The 26,391-nt window shown below is 36.4% G+C and overlaps 2 protein-coding genes across 5 annotated transcripts in view; both read right to left on the bottom strand.

Moving 5' to 3' along the window:
- The window catches only part of LOC128223399 (tyrosine-protein phosphatase 10D-like), a 63,120-nt gene extending 61,627 nt beyond the window's left edge, over nt 1-1,493 (bottom strand). The window contains exons 1-3 of the mRNA XM_052932679.1: nt 1,454-1,493; nt 1,130-1,270; nt 492-635 (exon numbers count right to left, since the gene is read on the bottom strand). Coding sequence (XP_052788639.1) covers nt 492-635; nt 1,130-1,270; nt 1,454-1,493 — 325 coding nt within the window. The remainder of the gene's footprint in view (nt 1-491; nt 636-1,129; nt 1,271-1,453) is intronic.
- On the bottom strand, nt 1,163-22,004 carry LOC128223755 (prion-like-(Q/N-rich) domain-bearing protein 25). Of its 4 annotated transcripts, none has more exons than XM_052933114.1 (18): nt 21,866-22,004; nt 15,981-16,137; nt 15,091-15,240; nt 13,346-13,489; nt 12,941-13,093; nt 11,144-11,314; nt 10,290-10,433; nt 9,934-10,086; nt 8,360-8,530; nt 7,315-7,458; nt 6,883-7,035; nt 5,316-5,486; nt 4,271-4,414; nt 3,839-3,991; nt 2,273-2,443; nt 1,882-2,031; nt 1,458-1,601; nt 1,163-1,270 (listed from the first exon to the last, which is right to left on the bottom strand). In XM_052933114.1, the coding sequence occupies exons 1-17, from the start codon at nt 21,890-21,892 to the stop codon at nt 1,558-1,560; spliced, it is 2,400 nt and encodes a 799-aa protein (XP_052789074.1). In that variant the 5' UTR covers nt 21,893-22,004; the 3' UTR covers nt 1,163-1,270; nt 1,458-1,557. The 4 variants fall into 4 exon arrangements, with proteins under 4 accessions (XP_052789074.1, XP_052789075.1, XP_052789077.1 ...); XM_052933115.1 differs by lacking the exon at nt 21,866-22,004 and adding an exon at nt 19,444-19,485; XM_052933117.1 differs by lacking the exon at nt 8,360-8,530.
- Between the last annotated feature and the right edge of the window lie 4,387 nt (nt 22,005-26,391).

The raw sequence follows: 26,391 nt of genomic DNA, 5'->3' as shown, positions 1-26,391 counted from the left end.
TCATACCAAGTATGAAGTTGGTGCAAGCGCTCCTTAGTTATTCATCGGAAACCCTTTTCCAGCGATAGATATTGGTGGAGACATAATAAAATCCAAACTTGCCCTTAAACTTTCACCTGACACAATGTGCCCTTAAACTTTAACCTTAATTCCTCAAATTCAAATCAGGGACCATCATTTTTATTAAGGATTATATGGAGTTATGTAACCTCATTGTGTGATTATCCTGAACAACTATGTGAACAATTAAGTGAATTGAATGAAAGGTATTGGACTTACAAGAGAAAATGCCAACTTGCCCTAAAACTTAAACCGATAGCTGACACGGGAGCGAGTAGTAAAGCCTCATTATTCTTTGAATAGTCAAGCTAAAAGGTACAATATTACTATCAACATTTAGTTTTTCTATCTACTAAATAATATTTTTAAACACCTAGTGTGTTTTTTCTAAATGTCTAATCTGTTCTGTATACTAGTATCTTTTTTCTTACTTGCAATGCATACTCCTTTCTCTTCATGGTATCCAGCGATGCATCTGCACAGTTTCATATTATTTGAGTTAGAACATTCAGCCTTGTCATCTTTACATTGGTTTGGATTGGCTTCATCATCACACTTTTCATTCAGATAATGCTCTACAAGGTAACAAGGTAACACAAATATTCATAAAATGTGTCATGTGTCATAACATTCTATCTGAAGTATATTTATTAGATATGAGTAGCAAAAACATTTTACCTTTTATAAAAAAGAGAATAGTACATAGAATTTGTTGTGTTTTTTGGTGCATTCTTAGAATAGAAGTATAGTTTAGATTCGTCATAAGAAGCATTGAATATGGATAACCTAAAGCATGAACAGACAGAACCTTTTATGCATTAACCGTACCCTTTTAATGTGTCTGTTCTGATTGTCATTAAAATAGCTTCTTTTCATTGTGCCTGAGACACATAACAAATGTTCAGTTTAGCACTAATTTCCATACCTTTTCAGCTGCTTTTGAAAACAAAATGGTAGCTACAGCTTACCAAGTCCATGAAAGCATTGTTATGATACTAAATAATACGAAACAGGATATTGTCATTATGAATATAATTATACAATAAGTATAAAAGTGAAAAATTCTTACTTGACTTGCATGTCTTTTTGTATTGGTTAGCATCATTTGTATTGTAATAATTTTCAGAACACTGGCACTTCTTTTGAAGACACACTGAGTGAGCTGTAGCACAGGCATCTGGCTGTAGACAAGGTGAATCCAGAGGAAGCTCTGCAAATGGGAGAGAGATAAATTAAATGATACAAAAGCCTAAAATTAATATACATTTCTATGTCAATAAATTTGATAAAAAAATACAATGTGAAACAAAGACAATAGGGTGGCATAAATGGAATTATATCATATGAATGTAACGGTTTTCATATTCTTCTTAATCAAGACAAACATAATCACTTACTTGTATCACAAACTCCACCGGATGCATTGACCCCATTAGTATCATAGTGAGTTCTATCACAGATGCAGACATTTGTTTTAGAACAAATTGAATTTGTAGTTTAACAAGCATCTGGTCGAGGACAAGCAGACCCAAGACCAACCTCTGAAATGAATCATTGAAATACTTGAGAAAACAAATAACCCTTTATTGCAATGCAAAAGATAATGTTTTCCATTGACACATTGGGGCAAATTGCAAACATATTTGAATGTTTCAGGATATTCCCCAACATGTTGTTGTAAAAAAAAAAACTAGATTCAACAATGTGCATCCATTGTTCTTTACATTTGACGTTCGTCTTATGTACGTGATGCTGCCGCACATATTTAAGCATAATTATAAGATTTTTTTTCATAAAAGACAAATATTTAAAAATCTTTACTTGATGTACATGTCCCTCCAACATTAATGCTTCCATCACTGTCATAGTAATTGGTTTGGCACTGACATGTGCGACTAGTGCCGCACTTTGATTTTTTGTCAAAGGAAATGCAGTCCTTATGGCTAGAACAAATTTCACCTAATTGCTGCCCTGTTGTAAACATAGGAGAAGAGGATAGTCACGGCAGTACAAATACCAAAGATATATATGTATCCATGTCAATACGATCATCAATTAAGTGTTACCCATTAACATATTCACTAAAGCACAGAATTTAAGGCCACCACCAACGATGTTCAAACACATTTGCCATACACTCAGAATTTGCAGTGACATAAGCCTTAGTTACTGATAATTCAATTCCAGGATTGAATATTGTATATCAACTTACTTTGCCTGCATTCTGATCCATATGTATAGTGTGTAGCAGTGCACTGACATGTTGTAGTTGATGCATCACTGGTTGCCATACACTCAGCAAATGTAATTTTACAGGCGTCCGTTATAGTTGTTCCACTTTCAGAAGTAGGTATGGTGCAGCTAGACCTAAGAGCTACCCCAACTAAAACAAGAGATGTTTGTCAAACATTATGCCCCTTCCCCCCTTCCCTGAGCGCCATGTTGTCAGGAATATTTGGACAATTAAATGAAATATGCATAACCCAAAATGACAGCTGATTTGTCATTGGCATTGGATGCCTTTGAGGCAGTTTTATGATTATAAACATTTTAAGTGCGAAGAATAAGGTACAGTTTCTAATCATGTTCAAATAATGACTGATATTTGCAGATCAACATGCATCCTCTTAGCAGCAGGGAATAAGTTATTATTACGTAACTTTAATGACCAATATATGTTGTGACCTTAACCTTAAACTCTTGACCTCAAATCCATAGGGGTAATCTACTGATAACCCCCTTAACCTAAATGTCAAGTTTGTGGGCCATGAGTGCAGGCTTTGTTAATTTATTACACAGAAAATATTTTTGTTTTCAAGATCACTGTGACCCTGACCTTTGATCGGATGATCCCTAAAATCAATAACGGGTCATCTACTGGTCAGGCCAAACCTCAAAGTCATGTTAAAGGGCCATGGGTGCAGGCATTGTCCAGTTCTTACTCAGACAATCCTTTTAAATTTAAGGTCACTGTGACTTGACCTTTGACCCGAAGTCATCTAAAATCAATAGGGGTCATCTACTGGTCAGGCCCAGCCTCCATGTTATGTTTGATGAACATAGGTTCAAGCATTGTAAAGTTATCACTCCGAGAAGCTTTTTTAACCTTTTTATGTTAAAGGTCATTCTGACATTGACCTTTGACCAAATGACCTGTTAAATCAATAGGGGACATGTATAGGTCAAGAACAACCTCCTAGTCAAGTTTGAGGGTCATAGAAGCAGGTTTTGTCGAGTTATCAGGCTGCAAACAGTTTAGCATTCAAGGTCGCTGTAACCTTGACCTTTGACCCGAAGATCCCTAAATTCAATAGGTGTCAACTCCTAGTCAGGCCCAGCCTCAATGTCAAGTTTGATGACCATAGGTCCAGTTATTGTTAAAGGTCTCTGTGATAATGATCCTTGACCTCAAAAATCAATAGGGGTCATCTACTGGTCAGGCCCAACCTTCATCTTAAGTTTGATGACCATAGGTCCCGGAATTGTCGAGTTATCACTCGGACACGCTTTGGTCTACCGACGGACCGACTGACACATGCAAAGTAATTACCCCAAGTTCTGCGAAGGGAGGTATAAATATGTTTCTATGTTGTAATTGTTTTTAAAATTAAGAAAACACATTAAGTTTTATATTTACATTATTCAATGGTTGTTGTCCTTAGTGTAAAGGCAATAGTAAACAGCTGTGTGTGTTTACTCTTAAATACTTATACTACATTCCCTTTATGTAGTCAGTCCTAATGTTTAGCTCACTATATGTTTTAACCTCTGTACTTACCTTTACTGCAAGTATTTCCACCTGACTTGTAATATCCTCCCTGACATTTACAGGTGTAGGAAGATCGACGTCCAGTACACACTGCAAATTTTGTATTACATGGGTCACCGGAGCCTGATGTTGCTGCGGTACATGTACCTTCAAGGTTTACCTCTAGAAAAGAAACAATGAATAGTTTGTGAAACTCAATTTCATTTTAAGGTCAGATTAAAACTGATTGTTATTTCCATCGATTCAGTAAATCCCATTAAAAAATAAAGCTATGCCCAGGAAATGTGTGTGTGTTATTTTAAGTATAAAATACCCAATTTGATACACAACACAAATTATCTGAATGAGAGGTGAATGCATAGTATAAGAACCATTGCCTTATTCCACCAGGTTAACATATCGATTTTAAGCAATTATAAAGTAAAGTTCGAAGCTCCTTACTTGATGCACACGTTCCTTCAGCGTTGTTTCCATTGTCATCATAGTAGGAGGACTGACACTGGCATTTGTTACCACTGCACTCTGAATTTGAGTCACTGGAAGTGCAGTCCTGGTTTGTTGAACAGCCTTCCCCCAGTTTTTTCTCTTTGATACATATAAGAAAGTTGGATTGAAGCATGGCATTGAGAATAGAAAAGAGGCTCACAAAGGCACCAGATGTCTAATTAGATTTCCATGGTTTAGCATAATATCCAGCAAACACTGAATTAAACAGAAATTGTGGATAACTACCAGTAAAGGATTCCAGCCAGACATCAAGGGCTAAATGTGAATGGTTTCAACAGTCAGGAAGACATTGCAATTTCTCATTGCTCATTCAAGTAATGTTTTTCAATAAACTCGCTGCACATATTTAAGCATAAATATAGGATTTTTTTTCATAAAAGACAAAAATTTAAAAATCCTTATTTGATGTACATGTCCCTCCAACATTAATGCTTCCATCACTGTCATAGTAATTGGTTTGGCACTGACATGTGCGACTTGTGCCGCACATTGATTTTTTGTCAAAGGAAATGCAGCCCTTATGGCTAGAACAAATTTCACCTAATTGCTGCGTTGTTGTAAACATAGGGGAAGAGGATAGTCACGTACAAATACCAAAGATATATATGTATCCATGTCAATACGATCATCTATTAAGTTTTACTCATTTGGCACTGACATGTGCGAATTGTGCCGCACATTGATTTTTGGTCAAAGGAAATGCAGTCCTTATGGCTAGAACAAATTTCACCTAATTGCTGCCTTGTTGTAAACATAGGGGAAGAGGATAGTTACGTACAAATACCAAAGATATATATGTATCCATGTCAATACGATCATCTATTAAGTTTTACCCATTAACATATTCACTGAAGCACAGAATTTAAGGCCATCACCAACGATGTTCAAACACATTTGCCATACACTCAGAATTTGCAGTGACATAAGCCTTAGTTACTGATAATTCAATTTCAGGATTGAATATTGTATATCAACTTACTTTGCCTGCATTCTGATCCATATGTATAGTGTGTAGCAGTGCACTGACATGTTGTAGTTGATGCATCACTGGTTGCCATACACTCAGCAAATGTAATTTTACAGGCATCCGTTATAGTTGTTCCACTTTCAGAAGTAGGTATGGTGCAGCTTGACCTAAGAGCTACCCCAACTAAAGCAGGAGATGTTTGTCAAATATTATGCCCCTACCCCCCCCCCCCGAGCGCCATGTTGTCAGGAATATTTGGACAATTAAATGAAATATGCATAAACCAAAATGACAGCTGATTTGTCATTGGCATTGGATGCCTTTGAGGCAGTTTTATGATTATAAACATTTTAAGTGTGAGGAATAAGGTACAGTTTCTAATCATGTTCAAATAATGACTGATATTTGCAGATCAACATGCATCCTCTTAGCAGCAGGGAATAAGTTATTATTACGTAACTTTAATGACCAATATATGTTGTGACATTAACCTTAAACTCTTGACCTCAAATCCATAGGGGTAATCTACTGATAACCCACTAACCTAAATGTCAAGTTTGTGGGCCATGAGTGCAGGCTTTGTCAATTTATTACACAGAAAATATTTTTTTGTTCAAGGTCACTGTGACCCTGACCTTTGATCTGATGATCCCTAAAATCAATAACGGGTCATCTACTGGTCAGGCCAAACCTCAAAGTCATGTTAAAGGGCCATGGGTGCAGGCATTGTCCAGTTCTTACTCAGACAACCCTTTTAAATTTAAGGTCACTGTGACCTTGACCTTTGACCCGAAGTCATCTAAAATCAATAGGGGTCATCTACTGGTCAGGCCCAGCCTCCATGTTATGTTTGATGAACATAGGTTCAAGCATTGTAAAGTTATCACTCCGAGAAGCTTTTTTTAACCTTTTTATGTTAAAGGTCACTCTGACATTGACCTTTGACCAAATGCCCTTTTAAATCAATAGGGGACATGTATAGGTCAAGAACAACCTCCAAGTCAAGTTTAAGGGTCATAGAAGCAGGTATTGTCGAGTTATCAGGCTGCAAACAGTTTAGCATCCAAGGTCGCTGTGACCTTGACCTTTGACCCGAAGATCCCTAAATTCAATAGGTGTCAACTCCTAGTCAGGCCCAGCCTCAATGTCAAGTTTGATGACCATAGGTCCAGTTATTGTTAAAGGTTTCTGTGATAATGATCCTTGACCTCAAAAATCAATAGGGGTCATCTACTGGTCAGGCCTAACCTTCATCTTAAGTTTGATGACCATAGGGCCCGGAATTGTCGAGTTATCACTCGGACACGCTTTGGTCTACCGACGGACCGACTGACATGTGCAAAGCAATTACCCCAAGTTCTGCGAAGGGAGGTATAAATATGTTTCTATGTTGTAATTGTTTTTAAAATTAAGAAAACACATCAAGTTTTATATTTACATCATTCAATGGTGGTTGTCCTTAGTGTGAAGGCAATAGTCAACAGCTGTGTGTGTTTACTCTTAAATATTTATACTACATTCCCTTTATGTAGTCAGTCCTAATGTTTAGCTCACTATATGTTTTAACCTCTGTACTTACCTTTACTGCAAGTATTTCCACCTGACTTGTAATATCCTCCCTGACATTTACAGGTGTAGGAAGATCGACGTCCAGTACACACTGCAAATTTTGTATTACATGGGTCACCGGAGCCTGATGTTGCTGCGGTACATGTACCTTCAAGGTTTACCTCTAGAAAAGAAACAATGAATAGTTTGTGAAACTCAATTTCATTTTAAGGTCAGATTAAAACTGATTGTTATTTCCATCGATTCAGTAAATCCCATTAAAAAATAAAGCTATGCCCAGGAAATGTGTGTGTGTTATTTTAAGTATAAAATACCCAATTTGATACACAACACAAATTATCTGAATGAGAGGTGAATGCATAGTATAAGAACCATTGCCTTATTCCACCAGGTTAACATATCGATTTTAAGCAATTATAAAGTAAAGTTCGAAGCTCCTTACTTGAGGCACACGTTCCTTCAGCGTTGTTTCCATTGTCATCATAGTAGGAGGAGTGACACTGGCATTTGTTACCACTGCACTCTGAATTTGAGTCACTGGAAGTGCAGTCCTGGTTTGTTGAACAGCCTTCCCCCAGTTTTTTCTCTTTGATACATATAAGAAAGTTGGATTGAAGCATGGCATTGAGAATAGAAAAGAGGCTCACAAAGGCACCAGATGTCTAATCAGATTTCCATGGTTTAGCATAATATCCAGCAAACACTGAATTAAACAGAAATTGTGGATAACTACCAGTAAAGGATTCCAGCCAGACATCAAGGGCTAAATGTGAATGGTTTCAACAGTCAGGAAGACATTGCAATTTCTGATTGCTCATTCAAGTAATGTTTTTCAATAAACTCGCTGCACATATTTAAGCATAAATATAGGATTTTTTTTCATAAAAGACAAAAATTTAAAAATCCTTATTTGATGTACATGTCCCTCCAACATTAATGCTTCCATCACTGTCATAGTAATTGGTTTGGCACTGACATGTGCGACTTGTGCCGCACATTGATTTTTTGTCAAAGGAAATGCAGCCCTTATGGCTAGAACAAATTTCACCTAATTGCTGCGTTGTTGTAAACATAGGGGAAGAGGATAGTCACGTACAAATACCAAAGATATATAAGTATCCATGTCAATACGATCATCTATTAAGTTTTACTCATTTGGCACTGACATGTGCGACTTGTGCCGCACATTGATTTTTTGTCAAAGGAAATGCAGTCCTTATGGCTAGAACAAATTTCACCTAATTGCTGCCTTATTGTAAACATAGGGGAAGAGGATAGTCACGTACAAATACCAAAGATATATATGTATCCATGTCAATACGATCATCCATTAAGTTTTACCCATTAACATATTCACTGAAGCACAGAATTTAAGGCCATCACCAACGATGTTCAAACACATTTGCCATACACTCAGAATTTGCAGTGACATAAGCCTTAGTTACTGATAATTCAATTTCAGGATTGAATATTGTATATCAACTTACTTTGCCTGCATTCTGATCCATATGTATAGTGTGTAGCAGTGCACTGACATGTTGTAGTTGATGCATCATTGGTTGCCATACACTCAGCAAATGTAATTTTACAGGCATCCGTTATAGTTGTTCCACTTTCAGAAGTAGGTATGGTGCAGCTTGACCTAAGAGCTACCCCAACTAAAGCAGGAGATGTTTGTCAAATATTATGCCCCTACCCCCGCCCCCCCCCCCCGAGCGCCATGTTGTCAGGAATATTTGGACAATTAAATGAAATATGCATAAACCAAAATGACAGCTGATTTGTCACTGGCATTGGATGCCTTTGAGGCAGTTTTATGATTATAAACATTTTAAGTGTGAGGAATAAGGTACAGTTTCTAATCATGTTCAAATAATGACTGATATTTGCAGATCAACATGCATCCTCTTAGCAGCAGGGAATAAGTTATTATTACGTAACTTTAATGTCCAATATATGTTGTGACATTAACCTTAAACACTTGACCTCAAATCCATAGGGGTAATCTACTGATAACCCACTAACCTAAATGTCAAGTTTGTGGGCCATGAGTGCAGGCTTTGTCAATTTATTACACAGAAAATATTTTTTTTGTTCAAGGTCACTGTGACCCTGACCTTTGATCTGATGATCCCTAAAATCAATAACGGGTCATCTACTGGTCAGGCCAAACCTCAAAGTCATGTTAAAGGGCCATGGGTGCAGGCATTGTCCAGTTCTTACTCAGACAACCCTTTCAAATTTAAGGTCACTGTGACCTTGACCTTTGACCCGAAGTCATCTAAAATCAATAGGGGTCATCTACTGGTCAGGCCCAGCCTCCATGTTATGTTTGATGAACATAGGTTCAAGCATTGTAAAGTTATCACTCCGAGAAGCTTTTTTTAACCTTTTTATGTTAAAGGTCACTCTGACATTGACCTTTGACCAAATGACCTGTTAAATCAATAGGGGACATGTATAGGTCAAGAACAACCTCCAAGTCAAGTTTAAAGGTCATAGAAGCAGGTATTGTCGAGTTATCAGGCTGCAAACAGTTTAGCATCCAAGGTCGCTGTGACCTTGACCTTTGACCCGAAGATCCCTAAATTCAATAGGTGTCAACTCCTAGTCAGGCCCAGCCTCAATGTCAAGTTTGATGACCATAGGTCCAGTTATTGTTAAAGATTTCTGTGATAATAATCCTTGACCTCAAAAATCAATAGGGGTCATCTACTGGTCAGGCCTAACCTTCATCTTAAGTTTGATGACCATAGGGCCCGGAATTGTCGAGTTATCACTCGGACAAGCTTTGGTCTACCGACGGACCGACTGACATGTGCAAAGCAATTACCCCAAGTTCTGCGAAGGGAGGTATAAATATGTTTCTATGTTGTAATTGTTTTTAAAATTAAGAAAACACATCAAGGTTTATATTTACATCATTCAATGGTGGTTGTCCTTAGTGTGAAGGCAATAGTAAACAGCTGTGTGTGTTTACTCTTAAATATTTATACGACATTCCCTTTATGTAGTCAGTCCTAATGTTTAGCTCACTATATGTTTTAACCTCTGTACTTACCTTTACTGCAAGTATTTCCACCTGACTTGTAATATCCTCCCTGACATTTACAGGTGTAGGAAGATCGACGTCCAGTACACACTGCAAATTTTGCATTACATGGGTCACCGGAGCCTGATGTTGCTGCGGTACATGTACCTTCAAGGTTTACCTCTAGAAAAGAAACAATGAATATTTTGTGAAACTCAATTTCATTTTAAGGTCAGATTAAAACTGATTGTTATTTCCATCGATTCAGTAAAAACACAAATTATCTGAATGAGAGGTGGATGCATAGTATAAGAACCATTGCTTTATTCCACCAGGCTAACATATCGATTTTAAGCAAGTATAAAGCAAAGTTTGAAGCTCCTTACTTGATGCACACATTCCTTCAGCGTTGTTTCCATTGTCATCATAGTAGGAGGACTGACACTGGCATTTGTTACCACTGCACTCTGAATTTGAGTCACTGGAAGTGCAGTCCTGGTTTGTTGAACAGCCTTCTCTCAGTTTTTTCTCTTTGATACATATAAGAAAGTTGGATTGAAGCATGGAATTGAGAATAGAAAAGAGACTCACAAAGGCACCAGATGTCTAATCAGATTTCCATGGTTTAGCATAATATCCAGCAAACACTGAATTAAACAGAAATTGTGGATAACTACCAGTAAAGGATTCCAGCCAGACATCAAGGGCTAAATGTGAATGGTTTCAACAGTCAGGAAGACATTGCAATTTCTGATTGCTCATTCAAGTTATGTTTTTCAATAAACTCGCTGCATATATTTAAGCATAAATATAGGATTTTTTTTCATAAAAGACAAAAAATTAAAAATCCTTATTGATGTACATGTCCCTCCAACATTAATGCTTCCATCACTGTCATAGTAATTGGTTTGGCACTGACATGTGCGACTTGTGCCGCACATTGATTTTTTGTCAAAGGAAATGCAGTCCTTATGGCTAGAACAAATTTCACCTAATTGCTGCCTTGTTGTAAACATAGGGGAAGAGGATAGTCACGTACAAATACCAAAGATATATAAGTATCCATGTCAATACGATCATCCATTAAGTTTTACCCATTAACATATTCACTGAAGCACAGAATTTAAGGTCATCACCAACGATGTTCAAACACATTTGCCATACACTCAGAATTTGCAGTGACATAAGCCTTAGTTACTGATAATTCAATTTCATGATTAAATATTGTATATCAACTTACTTTGCCTGCATTCTGATCCATATGTATAGTGTGTAGCAGTGCACTGACATGTTGTAGTTGATGCATCACTGGTTGCCATACACTCAGCAAATGTAATTTTACAGGCGTCCGTTATAGTTGTTCCACTTTCAGAAGTAGGTATGGTGCAGCTAGACCTAAGAGCTACCCCAACTAAAACAAGAGATGTTTGTCAAACATTATGCCCCTTCCCCCCTTCCCTGAGCGCCATGTTGTCAGGAATATTTGGACAATTAAATGAAATATGCATAACCCAAAATGACAGCTGATTTGTCATTGGCATTGGATGCCTTTGAGGCAGTTTTATGATTTTAAACATTTTTAGTGCGAAGAATAAGGTACAGTTTCTAATCATGTTCAAATAATGACTGATATTTGCAGATCAACATGCATCCTCTTAGCAGCAGGGAATAAGTTATTATTACGTAACTTTAATGACCAATATATGTTGTGACCTTAACCTTAAACTCTTGACCGCAAATCCATAGGGGTAATCTACTGATAACCCCCTTAACCTAAATGTCAAGTTTGTGGGCCATGGGTGCAGGCTTTGTCAATTTATTACACAGAAAATATTTTTTTTGTTCAAGGTCACTGTGACCCTGACCTTTGATCGGATGATCCCTAAAATCAATAACGGGTCATCTACTGGTCAGGCCAAACCTCAAAGTCATGTTAAAGGGCCATGGGTGCAGGCATTGTCCAGTTCTTACTCAGACAACCCTTTTAAATTTAAGGTCACTGTGACTTGACCTTTGACCCGAAGTCATCTAAAATCAATAGGGGTCATCTACTGGTCAGGCCCAGCCTCCATGTTATGTTTGATGAACATAGGTTCAAGCATTGTAAAGTTATCACTCCGAGAAGCTTTTTTAACCTTTTTATGTTAAAGGTCACTCTGACATTGACCTTTGACCAAATGACCTGTTAAATCAATAGGGGACATGTACAGGTCAAGAACAACCACCAAGTCAAGTTTGAGGGTCATAGAAGCAGGTATTGTCGAGTTATCAGGCTGCAAACAGTTTAGCATTCACGGTCGCTGTGACCTTGACCTTTGACCCGAAGATCCCTAAATTCAATAGGTGTCAACTCCTAGTTAGGCCCAGCCTCAATGTCAAGTTTGATGACCATAGGTCCAGTTATTGTTAAAGGTCTATGTGATAATGATCCTTGACCTCAAAAATCAATAGGGGTCATCTACTGGTCAGGCCCAACCTTCATCTTAAGTTTGATGACCATAGGTCCCGGAATTGTCGAGTTATCACTCGGACACGCTTCGGTCTACCGACGGACCGACTGAAATGTGCAAAGTAATTACCCCAAGTTCTGCGAAGGGAGGTATAAATATGTTTCTATGTTGTAATTGTTTTTAAAATTAAAAAAATTAAGATCACGGTAACCTTGATCTTTGACACCTAAATTCAATAGGGGTCATCTACTGGTCAGGCCCAACCTTCATCTTTAGTTTGAGGTCAAGGAATTGTCGAGTTATAGCTCGGACAAGCTTTGGTCTACCGATATACAGTCTGCCTTGTGCAAAGCAATATCCCCCAGTTCTGCGAAGGGAGGCATAAATATGTAACTATGTTGTATTTGTTTTTAAAATTTAGAAAACACATCAAGTTTTATATTTACATCATTTAATGGTGGTTGTCCTAAGTGTGAAGGCAATAGTAAACAGCTGTGTGTGTTTACTCTAAAATTCTAATACTACATTCCCTTCATGTAGTCAGTCCTAATGTTTAGCTTACTATATGTTTTAACCTCTGTACCTACCTTTACTGCAAGTATTTCCATCTGACTTGTAATATCCTCCCTGACACTTACAGGTGTAGGACGATTCACTTCCTGTACACATTGCAAACGCTGTGTTACATGGGTCACCGGAGCCTGATGTTGTTGCGGTACATGTACCTTCAAGGTTAACCTCTAGAAAAAAACAATGAATATTTTGTGAAACTCAATTTCATTTTAAGGTCAGATTAAAACTGATTGTTATTTCCATCGATTCAGTAAATCCCATTAAAAAATAAAGCTATGCCCAGGAAATGTGTGTGTGTTATTTTAAGTATAAAATACCCAATTTGATACACAACACAAATTATCTGAATGAGAGGTGGATGCATACAGGCTAACATATCGATTTTAAGCAAGTATAAAGCAAAGTTTGAAGCTCCTTACTTGATGCACACGTTCCTTCAGCGTTGTTTCCATTGTCATCATAGTAGGAGGACTGACACTGGCATTTGTTACCACTGCACTCTGAATTTGAGTCACTGGAAGTGCAGTCCTGGTTTGTTGAACAGCCTTCCCCCAGTTTTTTCTCTTTGATACATATAAGAAAGTTGGATTGAAGCATGGCATTGAGAATAGAAAAGAGGCTCACAAAGGCACCAGATGTCTAATCAGATTTCCACGGTTTAGCATAATATCCAGCAAACACTGAATTAAACAGAAATTGTGGATAACTACCAGTAAAGGATTCCAGCCAGACATCAAGGGCTAAATGTGAATGGTTTCAACAGTCAGGAAGACATTGCAATTTCTGATTGCTCATTCCAGTAATGTTTTTCAATAAATTCGCTGCACATATTTCAGCATAAATATATAATGTTTTTCAATAAATTCGGACTGCTTGAACATCTTTAATAGATGGTAACCATTCCTCGGAAACGTGTTTAAAAGCATGCAATCAGTTTCTGACAGTTTTTTTTTTTAATTTTCTGCAATATCTTATTACCAGTAATAAGTAATAAGTAAAAACAATCGAAACAGACTGAACGAAATTTGACAAAAGATCACCTCAGGAACATTCTTGTGAAATTATGGCAAAATTAAGCCATCAGTTTCCCATATTGATGTTTTCACTTCCATCATACAGAAGAAGTCATTCATAAACAATTTTGGTAGATGGTCAGTCACTGGTTTCTATCAAGTTTTTTTCCTTTTCATTGCCATGGCAACATAAGTCCTTCACTGCATAAAATATTTTAACATCTATGACAGATGACCACCCAATAAGCATTCATGAGGAATATGAATTTAGTATAGCAATTCAGTAGGCCAAGTAAATCGTTGAAGCAATTATGTGTGACAGACAGATGACGAACATCCATTCATCCTAAAATGTCAGCACTGCATGAGTATTTCTTACGCAAAATAAATTAAAGATAAACAAGATTAAACCCGTATCTTTGAACATTCTATTTCCTTTGAGAATGTAATAAGTAAGTGAAGTCACTTACTTTGCTGACATGTTCCCCCAGTTACATAGTGCGTAGAGATACACTAGACGTAGGTCTTAGGATCTCAGGTTCAAGCATTCTTTTAAATTGATCGGAAAAGATTTTGTGTTTAACCCTTTAGCTCATGTATATGAGTTTGGTCAACATTACCCATTAGCGCATGTATATGCATTTGGCCACCTATATCGATTACTGGATAAACGCATTGCCCGCATTTCAGAAGGGTCATTTTCATACTTCAATTATGCATTTTTCTCTATGTAAACAATATCCCGGATGTTTATAAAAAGTTAAGTATTATAGGTATTGAATTTCCCTTGGAAATATCGTCTCATAAAATTAGCGGGTAATTATTTATACTGCCAATCACAGGTGTGATATTCCATTGTGACGTAATAGCACGAGGCCGATAATGGAAAATCCCCCAAATTCATTGATCATCAAATATATTACGTCAGATCACTTTAGCAATAAAATAAATAAAACTTATTATTATGTTAAGGCTAAATTTTGATGTAAAACAATAGAAATAATATATAGCTAAGAAAATAATGAATAAATGCATTGTGAAGCTGACTCATGTCCAGCATGGTTCCGGTCATTTTGAAATGACTACAATTTAAAACAACACTGATGCGAGTATGACGGCATGAAACCACCCTTAACTTTGTATGCACTTACTTTTATCACATTCTCCCCTAGAAGTGTCACCATTGTTGTCATAGTGAGTGCTGACACATTTACAGAAACCTGCGATGCACTCAGTGTTGTCATCAGCACACTCGTTGACAGCATTGCCATTGGTACATCCTGAGAAACCCAAGTCTATCTCTGAAACAAAAGAAATAGATTACAATGATGGTGAACAGAAGTTTTGAGCGTGTTTCCAATTTTGGTTAGTTGTTCATCTTACCAAATTATGAACTTGTTATGTCATTTATGTGGTACATGTATTGAGTGCTAAATAGTTTCTTAAGACAAATTTAATCATACAATATTTACACCTCAACTTCCATTCCTTAAATGAACTGCCTTTCAGCAATTGCGTTCATCAATCGATGAACGCAACATCTTCGGATATGTTCGGATCGCAATTCATCGCATAACAATATACATGAAAACTATCAATCTAGTTATTGTTTGTATTGTGTCAGCAGGTCCCGTAAAATATAAATAAACATTTTAGAAAGTGCTAAGTTATTATATTTTAAACGTTTTGTTGCCAAAAGTGTTTCAATTTTACGTTTAAAAGTGATTTCAAGTGGTTGATCTTTTCCCGCGTTATTGTGACGTCATTTGAAAAAAATGTTTCCGGTAACAGTCGAGTCGTCTTATTTACAGAATGGGTAAGAAAGGATTACTGAAAGGTAATCCGAAATGAAATGAAGTATTTTTTTAACGTTTCTTGAATAAAATAATGAACTATTAGTGTAAATATAAGGAATGAATTGGGCTGGTCCTTCGGACTCCACACACTTAGACTAGCCCAATTGCGTTCATACCCCGATAATGACATCAACCCCGCAATTTAGTTTATGTTTAAATTTAATTAAAATTATTATAACAATTACTTTCTGTACATCCTCCATTAGAGGGGTAATGGTTTGAGTCACAAACACATGTGATGTGACAAACCACTCCAGTACCAGTACAGTTGCTTGAGTCATCAGCAGTGCATGCTTCTCCAAGTCCGTAACAGCTTCTTGTTAGTGACACCCACATCACCAACTATAAGAATAAATAATTGTATTTTAATAGTAATTCATTTTGCTCTCACTTTAAAAAATAATAATTTGCAAACAAAAAATATTAAAAGAACTATTTATAGGTGGCGATGTTTATATCTGAGCCAGTCCTATACTGGAAAATAATTGATGATAAGAACTAACTATATACAATAAATAAACACAGCTGAAATGAAATTCCTCCTCCGGAATTATATTTGTTGTCAAATTAAATCTCTAAAAATGATAGAAGAATTTATGAGTGATGAGCAAACAGAGTAAATATAAAATGTTTATTATAATGGCATAAATTTTGAAAAGATATTAATATTGAATGGCTACCAACCCATTATAAGACCATATAATTGTACTTTTAAAAAGGATTATGTTTACAATTTCATTATAAGTTAAGAAATTTAAGTTTAAAGGGGATTATTAAAAGTGTCATACGCAGTCAATAAAAGTGTTTTCCAAAGTTTCATTAAGAATTTAAAACTGAACGATCCATCAATATTGATTTTATTTTCACTGAAATTTGGGGGTTAAACTTTCACGAATACAATAACTTTTCAACTATTTTTCAACAAGTTTGTTAAAGATCAAATTATTCGCAAATATAACATGCCAAATCCACAGATTTATATCATAATAATTCACATTACTTCAAGACTGATTGAAATTATGACCATAAAAGTAGTATTGTTACCTGAGGTTTTGATATTTTCAAACTTTCAACTTCGGACGTTATTTATATAATATAATGAAAGTTTTACCTTCTTAGGAATCAATTTTGGATGTTTTAACTAATTTCTAGGGAACAGTATGCTTCCAAACTTCCTTAAATAGTTGCCCTGGTTTCCTGACACTCTCAAGTGCGAAAATGTCGGTGATTTGTTAAACCACATAGTATTGACAACGCATAGTTTTTGATGTATAACAATTTGAACCAATTTACAAACATGTACGGTTAAATGGTGATCATAAGGTGGTTTGCTCCCAAAAATGGTAAAAATTACACATATGTGGGCAAATAATTTTATAAAACAATAGTGTCCCAAATCTGCGATAATTTAATGGAAATTTTTGGTATCGTGTTATTCATTTCGACAATCAACACTTCGCAAAGATTTTTATATATACTGTCGATATTTTCTTGAGTTTCTCTTGAGTTTTCAATTTGGTTAATAAGAGATAGCAACGCCGTTTTCACATTTGCATTATCCATGAAGCCTAGCGGGATTCGCCGAAGATTAAATTTAGCCTCGCGGGGGTTCTCTTTAATAGTTTTCGCTCTAGATAGAATCGCACTATGGTCCGTTTCAATGTTTACACTTAACGCACAGTGATCTGGGACATGTGAGCGCTCACATAGTAACCCATTTAATCCCTTTTGGTCAATAATATCTTGGAGGTTTATAACGTTAAAGTTTAAAGTTTTTACAACTCTGGAGTACATCATGTGGGACACATATATAGTCCGTAACAGCTTTACCTTTCCTCGAAATAGACGTAAAGTTGTCTTGTTCACTTGAAAACGACCATTTAACACACAGAATTTGGAGTCACATAAAAGTTCAATGAAATCACGGCCGTGCTGATTGACAGTTGTATCTATAACTTTCCTCTCTGGTATGGAATCGCATTCAATTATTAGATCGGTTAATGAGCCAATCCGAGCGTTAAAGTCTAAACAAATAATCATCTATTCACAGGCCGAGTGCGCGTATATTTGCGTTAAAAGGTGAGCAAAGAAGCTCTGTTGATTTATTTGTAAACTTCACCACTAATAAACCGTCGTAGATTCGGTCAACAATGCTAACTTCATAGTCATTTATGATCCACTGTTTAACAAAAAGACCGACTCCGCCAGACGCTTTAGGAGCATTACAGTGTATTTCCGTTCTATTAAATCCAAACCACGAGTAACCTTCAAATACGATTACATTTCTGTCTGATAAAAGAGTTTCACAAACAGTGATCATATCAGCCTCAAATGAGTTCAATAGTGCTACATGAAGATTTTCGTTGTATTTTGTCCATCCACAAACGTTGATATGTACAATATGGATGGGTGATTCGATGGGACGGGCGACCTCCTAGTCACAATCACACGGGGCAGCAGGCTGCTGGTCTGGACGGGCACGGATCCGTCCGTTCGCGTCAACCCGAAAGTTGGCGCCTTGAGGGAGCTGGCAAAGAATGGCTCTCGTGTTAAGCTCTATCAATCGCTCTGCGTGAGATTTGCTGCTCTTAATGAAAACATCGCGGTAATTCCTTTTAATTTCATTTTATGTCTGAGAACAAGCATCTTTTCCTAAATAGCGCTTAAGCTGATTTTCACTGGGCCGGGTTTTCCTGGGATCTTGCTTTGGAAGCGCGCTGTTCCGGTTATTGTCACACGGGTTCGAACTTCTTTGCCCAACGCACGTATTAGGTTGTTAGCCTTTTCAAGAAGATACTCGCAGTCATGTTTCTGTATTCCAGAAGTCAGGGTCGTTTAGGCGGTCTACAGTGTTCCTAACAGAACCTCTGTCACCCGCAACTTGTTCGCCATCCTCAACAGCTCGTAAGCGTTCTTGAATGTCTCCCATTGAGGACATTAACTCATCAATGCGGCTTAATGCCTTGCCAATATAAAGCTTAAATCTCGTTTCTGAGTGATTTTAATTTCTTGTCAATACTCTTCAACCTTTTATTCCCTAAACTGTTTTTTTTTTTTGCTTTCAATAGTACGTTTTATACTTTCTTGGGTGGTTTTCATTCCTGTCATGAAAGACATCACTTCATCAATTTTCTCGCTAAGATCATTGTAACCGTCGCTTCTACTTCCGGTCGCCATGTTTCTTCCGCCCTCTGCGATGACACAGTCGCTTCTGTGCTGATCCTCGCTGTATAGAACACCGTTAGCCCCGTTAATGATCTCGCTTACACTCAGATTAAAGTCTGTTTCGCTGATTTCTAGACTTCCTCGCTGCCCTTGCTTAATGGTTAAATCTTCGCTCGAATTACTGGAGAATTTTTCTCTACGTTTATACGTTTTCTTCGCCTTTGAAGACATGTAGGCGAATTATACTTTAAATCCTCCGTTATAATGACCGTTGACCATTGAATCACTTAGTTGATTGTCTCTAGTGAACTCCGAGTGAACACTTGTAAAGGCCATCAAGCGTGACGAATTTTTTTGCCAATAAAGGTGGGAATTTCAAGAAAACAAACTTATATTGGTACTCCACCCACGATGTACTGCAATATAGACCAATGTAGATGAATTCAGAGATAAAACAAAGTCATTAAAGTCTCAAACACATACCAATCAAAATCCTAAGTATCCATTTGTCACTTCACTATTAACAACTCATCACTAGGATGTTTATTTATATAGAAAACACAAATATAATCCAGAAAAACATTACTCTGCACTTCACATTCCGGAAGCGGAAACCCGGTTATATGTTCATTTACGATAACAAACTCAATTTGTCAATAATGTACAATAATTGGCATAATAAAGATATTCCCTATTAAGACTATGTTGTAAATACTGTAGTTCACTCTGTGTCAATACAGAGCTGTTTAAAGAATCTCCAAGATATTTTAGCAAAAACGGCTGCTAAAAAGAACACAAAAAAAATGTGGGGACAGTCCTTTTCCCATTTGTAGATTTAAGTTAAATAGATTTTATTCACAATAAAGCTATCTTTCTAAAATGTCCCATAGAAAGACCTTTACTAAAGTTTTTTTTTGAATTTTAGATAAAGATGATTAAAACAAAAGAAAACAATATTAAGTATAATGATTTCAACCATTTACTTAATGCTTTCCTGACAGGTTTATAGAATTCGAGTGAAATAAAAATATTACACTGTTTCACATTACACAGCAACATTAGGGTTTCATTATCATTTTTTGATTAGAAGAAATTGCTATATTATATAACTTTATATAATAATGTGATTTTTTTCATTATATGTTTTTTGTTTACAACATTTCTGACAAAAAGCACGTGAGATGCGCTTTTTCAGCCAAAAAGCTTTTTTTTTGGAAACCCCTTTGAAAACTGCGCTTTTTTTACGAAGATTGGATTCACTGTGCTTTTTCATAAAAAAGCTTTGCTTTTTTGCCAAAATAGCTTAGCTATTTTATGCCAATACCACCAAAAGCTGCGCATTGTTTATAAAGAGCTGCGCTTTTTCAGAAAAAAGCTATGCGTTTTGCCAAAATAGCTTATCTATTTTTGTTGAAAAATCAAAGCTTTTTGCAGAATTGGTAAAAAAGCTTAGCTTTTTGTCGGAGTACAGTATTTATTTTTTTCAACAAATGGATAACAGACGCAGATAAACATTTTAGTATGTTGATAAGTTTGTCGTATACCATTCATAGTTATCATTTGACTTTTGGTATATCGTTGGCACATGTTGAATAAGTGCATATTTACGAATTTACAAATCGGTCATGGCAAACAGGCCATTTCGGAGGATTGCGAGTCTATAGATAATGTATATTTGAAGAGCGATATTTTTCTTTGTGGGTTAATTTTAAAGAGGCACACTTAAAGGGTTTTTATTTGTCAGGATTGTCCAACTTTTGACCAAGTCATGGTGTTTATACCAAGTCTTGTGTAATTTTCAGCAGGGTTTTATGTCTATCTTTTCATCACATACTCTGTCACATTGACCGCAGTTGGATGTAATGATATATTATAATATGTTTGGGGTATTTTAGATATTTTTCTTGTAGAGGTGGGGATGGGGGGGGGGGGGCTAAAAGTGGCAGTGGTGGAGTCACAACACAGCGCTGGAGGACACCAGGGTTCACAATATATTTCGGTTGAACAATTGCGAATAGTAAAGAAACTAACCAGCTTCTATTCATTGAACATTTTTTAATAAAAAATGTCGCAATGGTAAACGGAATTCATTTGGATATACATAGAAAAAAGTATTGTCTTTACTTAAAAATTCTGTGACTTGTCAAATGAGTTAAATGTAATAAAGTATTATAACTAAAATTAAAATGGACATCAACCTAAATTGTGCTCCTTGAAATGATGACCAGTCGTAACATGTGCAAGTGAGTCTCAAAAATTTGAAACAACACAATGAGAGGCAAGTATTCAAATAAATTGATCACAATTAGATACAGTAAGAGATTCTTATCAGTTTCCTCAGAGTTTGGCAGTGTTTACACCTCTAAGTAACACGGCCGCGGAGGGTAAGAGAGGGAAAACGCCGAGGAAAGCAGATAGTGTCAAATTAAGTTTTGTGTCTGTGATGAAGGAAATCAGCAGAGTAATACAACAATTTGGATTATCGCGAGTGAACTATAATTATCCAAGGAAAACCCAGCATTGTTGAGTATGGTTGAGATTTGACAAAGTTATGGCCTCTTGAAAATGGCAATCTAGTTTATAGGAAAATACAGGTTCAAGTCAGCTCCCTTTACAAATATTATAGAATAATAGTAGAGAATATATAATTCTTGTCATTTTTACTTTAGTTAATATTCCACCATCATTATTAATAAGCCTAGGAATATTTTTTGGCAGGGGGGTTAGATGAAGGGGCGAGGTCATGTAGGTGTGGCATAACAACCAACCCTACCCCTGTGTTTAAAACTCCTTATTTGGTCGCCATTCCGTTCTTATTGACAACACTGGTTTACATGCATGTATAATATTTATAAATATATTCAATGTCGCACCAACCATCCAAGAGAAAGATAAATGTACCTACCAAAGCCAGATAATGTGATGTCCCCATAGCTGTAAATAATCACCAAATACCTAGAGCTCTCAGAGTGGCGATGTTAGTTTTTGTGTTTTTGACCACACCTTGACCAAAATCCAGGTGAAACAATTACTGTACAAAATTGGTATTACAAAATGTTTATTTCCACTGACAACAAAAATAGTTAACACGAAATAGTCTCATTTTCGATATTCAAGATGGTCGCCGAAACAAGGAAGTTTTAAAAACATTTCTTTAAGTGCATTACTGGAATGAAAAAAGTGAACTTTTGCAAGCTTCCTTGTTACAGAGAATAGTCTTTACACGCTTCAATATTCTTGTCACGATATTTTGGAGTGGCCGTTCATAAGTTAACGACTACATAACACTATAAGTTGACACACTTGCATTGTAAAAATTTACATGTTTGAATTGCACAGAAGAAGCAGAAATTTTATTCAAAGAAATATATCACACAATACATATTTGATATAGGCCAACATGACCCGTGATGAAATCAATGTAATACAATGACTTATATATACATGTATGGCGGAACAGATTTATTGACTCTATTTATATCTTCACAGATTTAACAACTGTATTCATATAATTTAATATAATTGTCTTTATCGATTATGAGTTATAACTTAACTGTATATCTATCAACACTACAATGATACCATCAATTTTGATTAGCAATTCTCGTTACTACTATCCTCATTATGTACAATAATGTTTTGCTAGATGATGAAAACATAATTCACAAAATATCATAAGTTGATTGGTCAATGTTTTAGCGTTAATATCAATATTCGTGTGAAAACATGCATTCCAGTAAAAAGATGACACAAGCGTTCGGAGTTTAACGTAGTCCGCTTGTGAAAATTTTCAAACTTTACGTTTAAATGTTGATCCGACCGTTTTTAAAATTTTAATATGCAAAAAATAGGCCAGTGGTAACGAACTAGCTGGTCTAGAAAGAGGTTCCCCTTCACCACATTTCAGTACAATATCTGATGATGAAACTAAAAATAAGTCGAGAATGGATTCCGACGTTTCGGTAAAATGAGTAGCGTCACGGATGACTTGTGACAAATTCAATGACTCAATCTTTTGTTCAGATAATGATTTATTCATAGCAAGGTTAAAATCTCCCGTAATGACTATATCTGTTATACCAGTATCAGTGAGATTGAGTTGGTAATGGATTCCAGAACATACGAAGTGGAATTAGGAGGTCTTTAAAAAGTACCAAGTAAAAGACGTTTTGTTTTCATGCGGAATTCAAGCCAAATACACTTTACATCGTTTACTTCTAGATCACGTCGCTCTAACACAAATATGTCCATGGGGGTCAGTAGATCTATCTCTTCTAAATGGAGTAGTGAGGCAGGAATTATAATCTCAGACGTTTCAATGTTAGGCGTCAGCCTGATTTCAGTAAAGGCTAGGATATCAAAGTTATGTAGGTCAGCATATAAAATGTTTTTTTTTGCCGTAAAAACTCCGCACATTGTAATGTACTATGCTTAAGCTACCATTAATCGCAGTTAAAGCTTCAGAAGAGGAGGTAGACAGAGATGATGAAGGACCAGGATTTTCATGAACATCACCGGAAAGAATTAGAAGCAAAGACAACCAACAAATTAATTCAAAATGTGTTAAATGTTTAAAACCTTTTGATTGAGCTTGAAAATAGCAGAACAAACCGACCCTCATTCGATATGTGCCTATTTCAATGTTTAGAATGTTTCTCAAATAATGGTTTACAACACTATCAATATGATATAACAATGTCTCTATACATAAGTCTATGTCACTATTTGAAGCAATATTACTCATATCACTATTTAGTTGTTGTACATGGTTTATAAAATCAATATCATTAATACTTTCATATAGACATCTTTATGTTCTGTGTTCTACTTATAATATGCATTCATTTTTAACCCAGGCGCATAACTTTCATTTTGTTCGCAATCTATATTATAATCGTTTTGGTTAATATTATTTAACAATGAAAATTCTATTAGACCGTGATCAGATAAGTAATTTGGTCAATGATTGACAAAACACTGAAAAACATTTAATAAATCGCTCACAATACAGTACCACGCTTGACCCATTACTGCCAACATAAATAAAGTCACCACAATCACCGCATGCACGACCGTTAGCTATTCTCATCCCGGAATGTTTTAAGAAATCAATTAACAGTCGTCCATTCGAAATAACATTTAAATCTTTATTATTTCTGGCCAAAAATCGATCTGCAATGTAATCATCAGGTAAAATATTTAGATTTGATAATTCAACATTATCATCCTCGATAAGATCATGTAAAGTTCCTGTGCGTGAATTAAAAACGCCTAGAATCATAAACGTATATTTATCATCTCCCCCTGCGCTCTGAAAATGGGCGATATTGTCTAAAATATTGTCAAAAGTACTATTTTCTACAAGTGCATTTCTGCTGGAGTAAGCCGGTATGATATAATATACACAAATCAGCAAATCAGTCATCAGATTAAAATGTTTTCCATCTATTAAACCCAAAAATAAAAATCATTTTGTTGCATAACACACATATCTGTACTTGCTAGCTTATCTCTTATATATAAAATTATTCCACCTGAATTTCGAGTACTGCCTTTAAGTTTCTCTTTTCTATTTAAGACTACATCGAAATCCACTAACTGTAAAATCTAAATCATTCTTATCAAATATCAATCGTAAATCATTGCTTTCAAGTTTGTTTATACGCTTAAGTTTTAATCCCTGAATGTTCAATAAAGCAAATTTAACTGTGCTACTTACGTTGTCTATGTATACACCGGTAGTACTACAACCGTCCTAGGTATTAACCCCAATAGGCGGTTCACTATTTGAAACCACGCTCTGATTGGTCAGCTGTGTCTTCTTTCGTGACGTGGTAGTCGCTGGTTTAGCGCTGGCTGATCTCGGTCTGCTCCGATTAGTTGATGACTGGCCAGGTGATCGGGCTCGACCACGTGCACTTTATTTATCAACAATAGCACTGTTAATCGGAGTACCTGAAATCAATGACTGCGATAATGTCTGCGAATATGTCAGATTACTAATGTCACCAGTCGTCTGCGTAAGTGGCACATGTTCCGGAAAAGGCCTGCTACTGGCCTGTTGCTGTGTAAGCGCTGGCTCGGCAGATCCCGTCGTGCTAAGGGGCACGTCCTCACCTGACACAACTTTATCACTGGATGTCGAAACCAAAACGCCACTCACTGCTTGAAACGCCAACCGGTCTCGTGTCACGCGGTTTCACTAGTTACATATGGCATTGAACGTCGGGGGTATGGGTTTTGCTAGTAAAGTATGCCAGTTCGGGAATTCATTCATAGTCGTTCGGTTATTTACCACGAGTTCGGCGGGATATTTTTGTTGCACTCTGTTGACACGAATTGATTTGCATTCCTTAAACTTTGGCCATAATCTTTTCCTTGCATTTAGTATCTCTATTGGATAGTCCCTATCCACGGCGCATCTCGACTTAGCCAAATATCTTGCATTGCGCAGGACCGCGTCAACTTCCGTTTGTGAACGGAACGTCACTATAAGCGGACGAGCTGTACGCTGACCGGGGCGCTGTGGGGAACTCAACCTTTCTGCATGTTCTTTATAAAACTCGTCAGGGTCTAAGTTTATCTCATAGAGAAAATCACTGACAAGATCGTAAATGTCTTTCCTCTGATCATCTTCTAGCCCATAAATAATCACATTACAACGTTTCTCCCTTGCTTGTACATCTATGAGCTTATATGTTAAAGTTGTGTTTTTATCTTCATGCTCCTCAATTTTGTGTTTCACCTGCTCAAGGCTGGCCTCTACCTGTATCACAGAGCTTTGAGCTTTTCCCACTGTATCGATTTTTATAAATAGAACATTTAACTTTCTGTATGTGCTCATGGTTTGGAAAGAGTCCAGTTCGACACTACCTGTATCTGCACGTTTACGCTTCGGATCCCTCTTCCCGCCGACGACCCGCCATTGTTCTCCTGCTCTTTCTCCCGCGCTTGAAAATAATTCCTGGCTCTCCTGGTCTTGTATCAAATCTGATAGTAATTCACTGAACAATTTACATGTTTGAAATGCACATTGCCTTTAAATTCCTAAGATTGCCTTCCTTTGTATGGTTCTGTATTCCACTTTCTATTATTCTCTTTTCCTGAAGCGTATCATCCTCTGTTTCCTACTCCTCCTTCATACCATTAACCCCTCCCTAATCTCTCTTCTTATCTCTTTGCTTCCTCATCTTCTCCGTCCAATTGTTAACCCCCTGTTGTGCAGTTCTCAAGGTTTTATTATAGAAATGAACAAAACAGCTTGTCTATTAGTTTTTGTGTTTACTTTTTCAAATAAAACTAATATTATTATTATAATGCTTTAAAATAAGAATAAGAGTAATGTTATATATAATAGCCCATTAATACGCTTTAACACGATGCCTCACAATTTGGATATAACATTGGTGACCATGTATTTCAAGTGGATTT

Source organism: Mya arenaria, chromosome 17, assembly GCF_026914265.1.
Source record: "Mya arenaria isolate MELC-2E11 chromosome 17, ASM2691426v1".
Classification (NCBI taxonomy): domain Eukaryota; kingdom Metazoa; phylum Mollusca; class Bivalvia; order Myida; family Myidae; genus Mya; species Mya arenaria.
The sequence above is the reverse complement of the archived record's forward strand: the minus strand, read 5'-3'. Positions and strand labels throughout refer to the sequence as shown.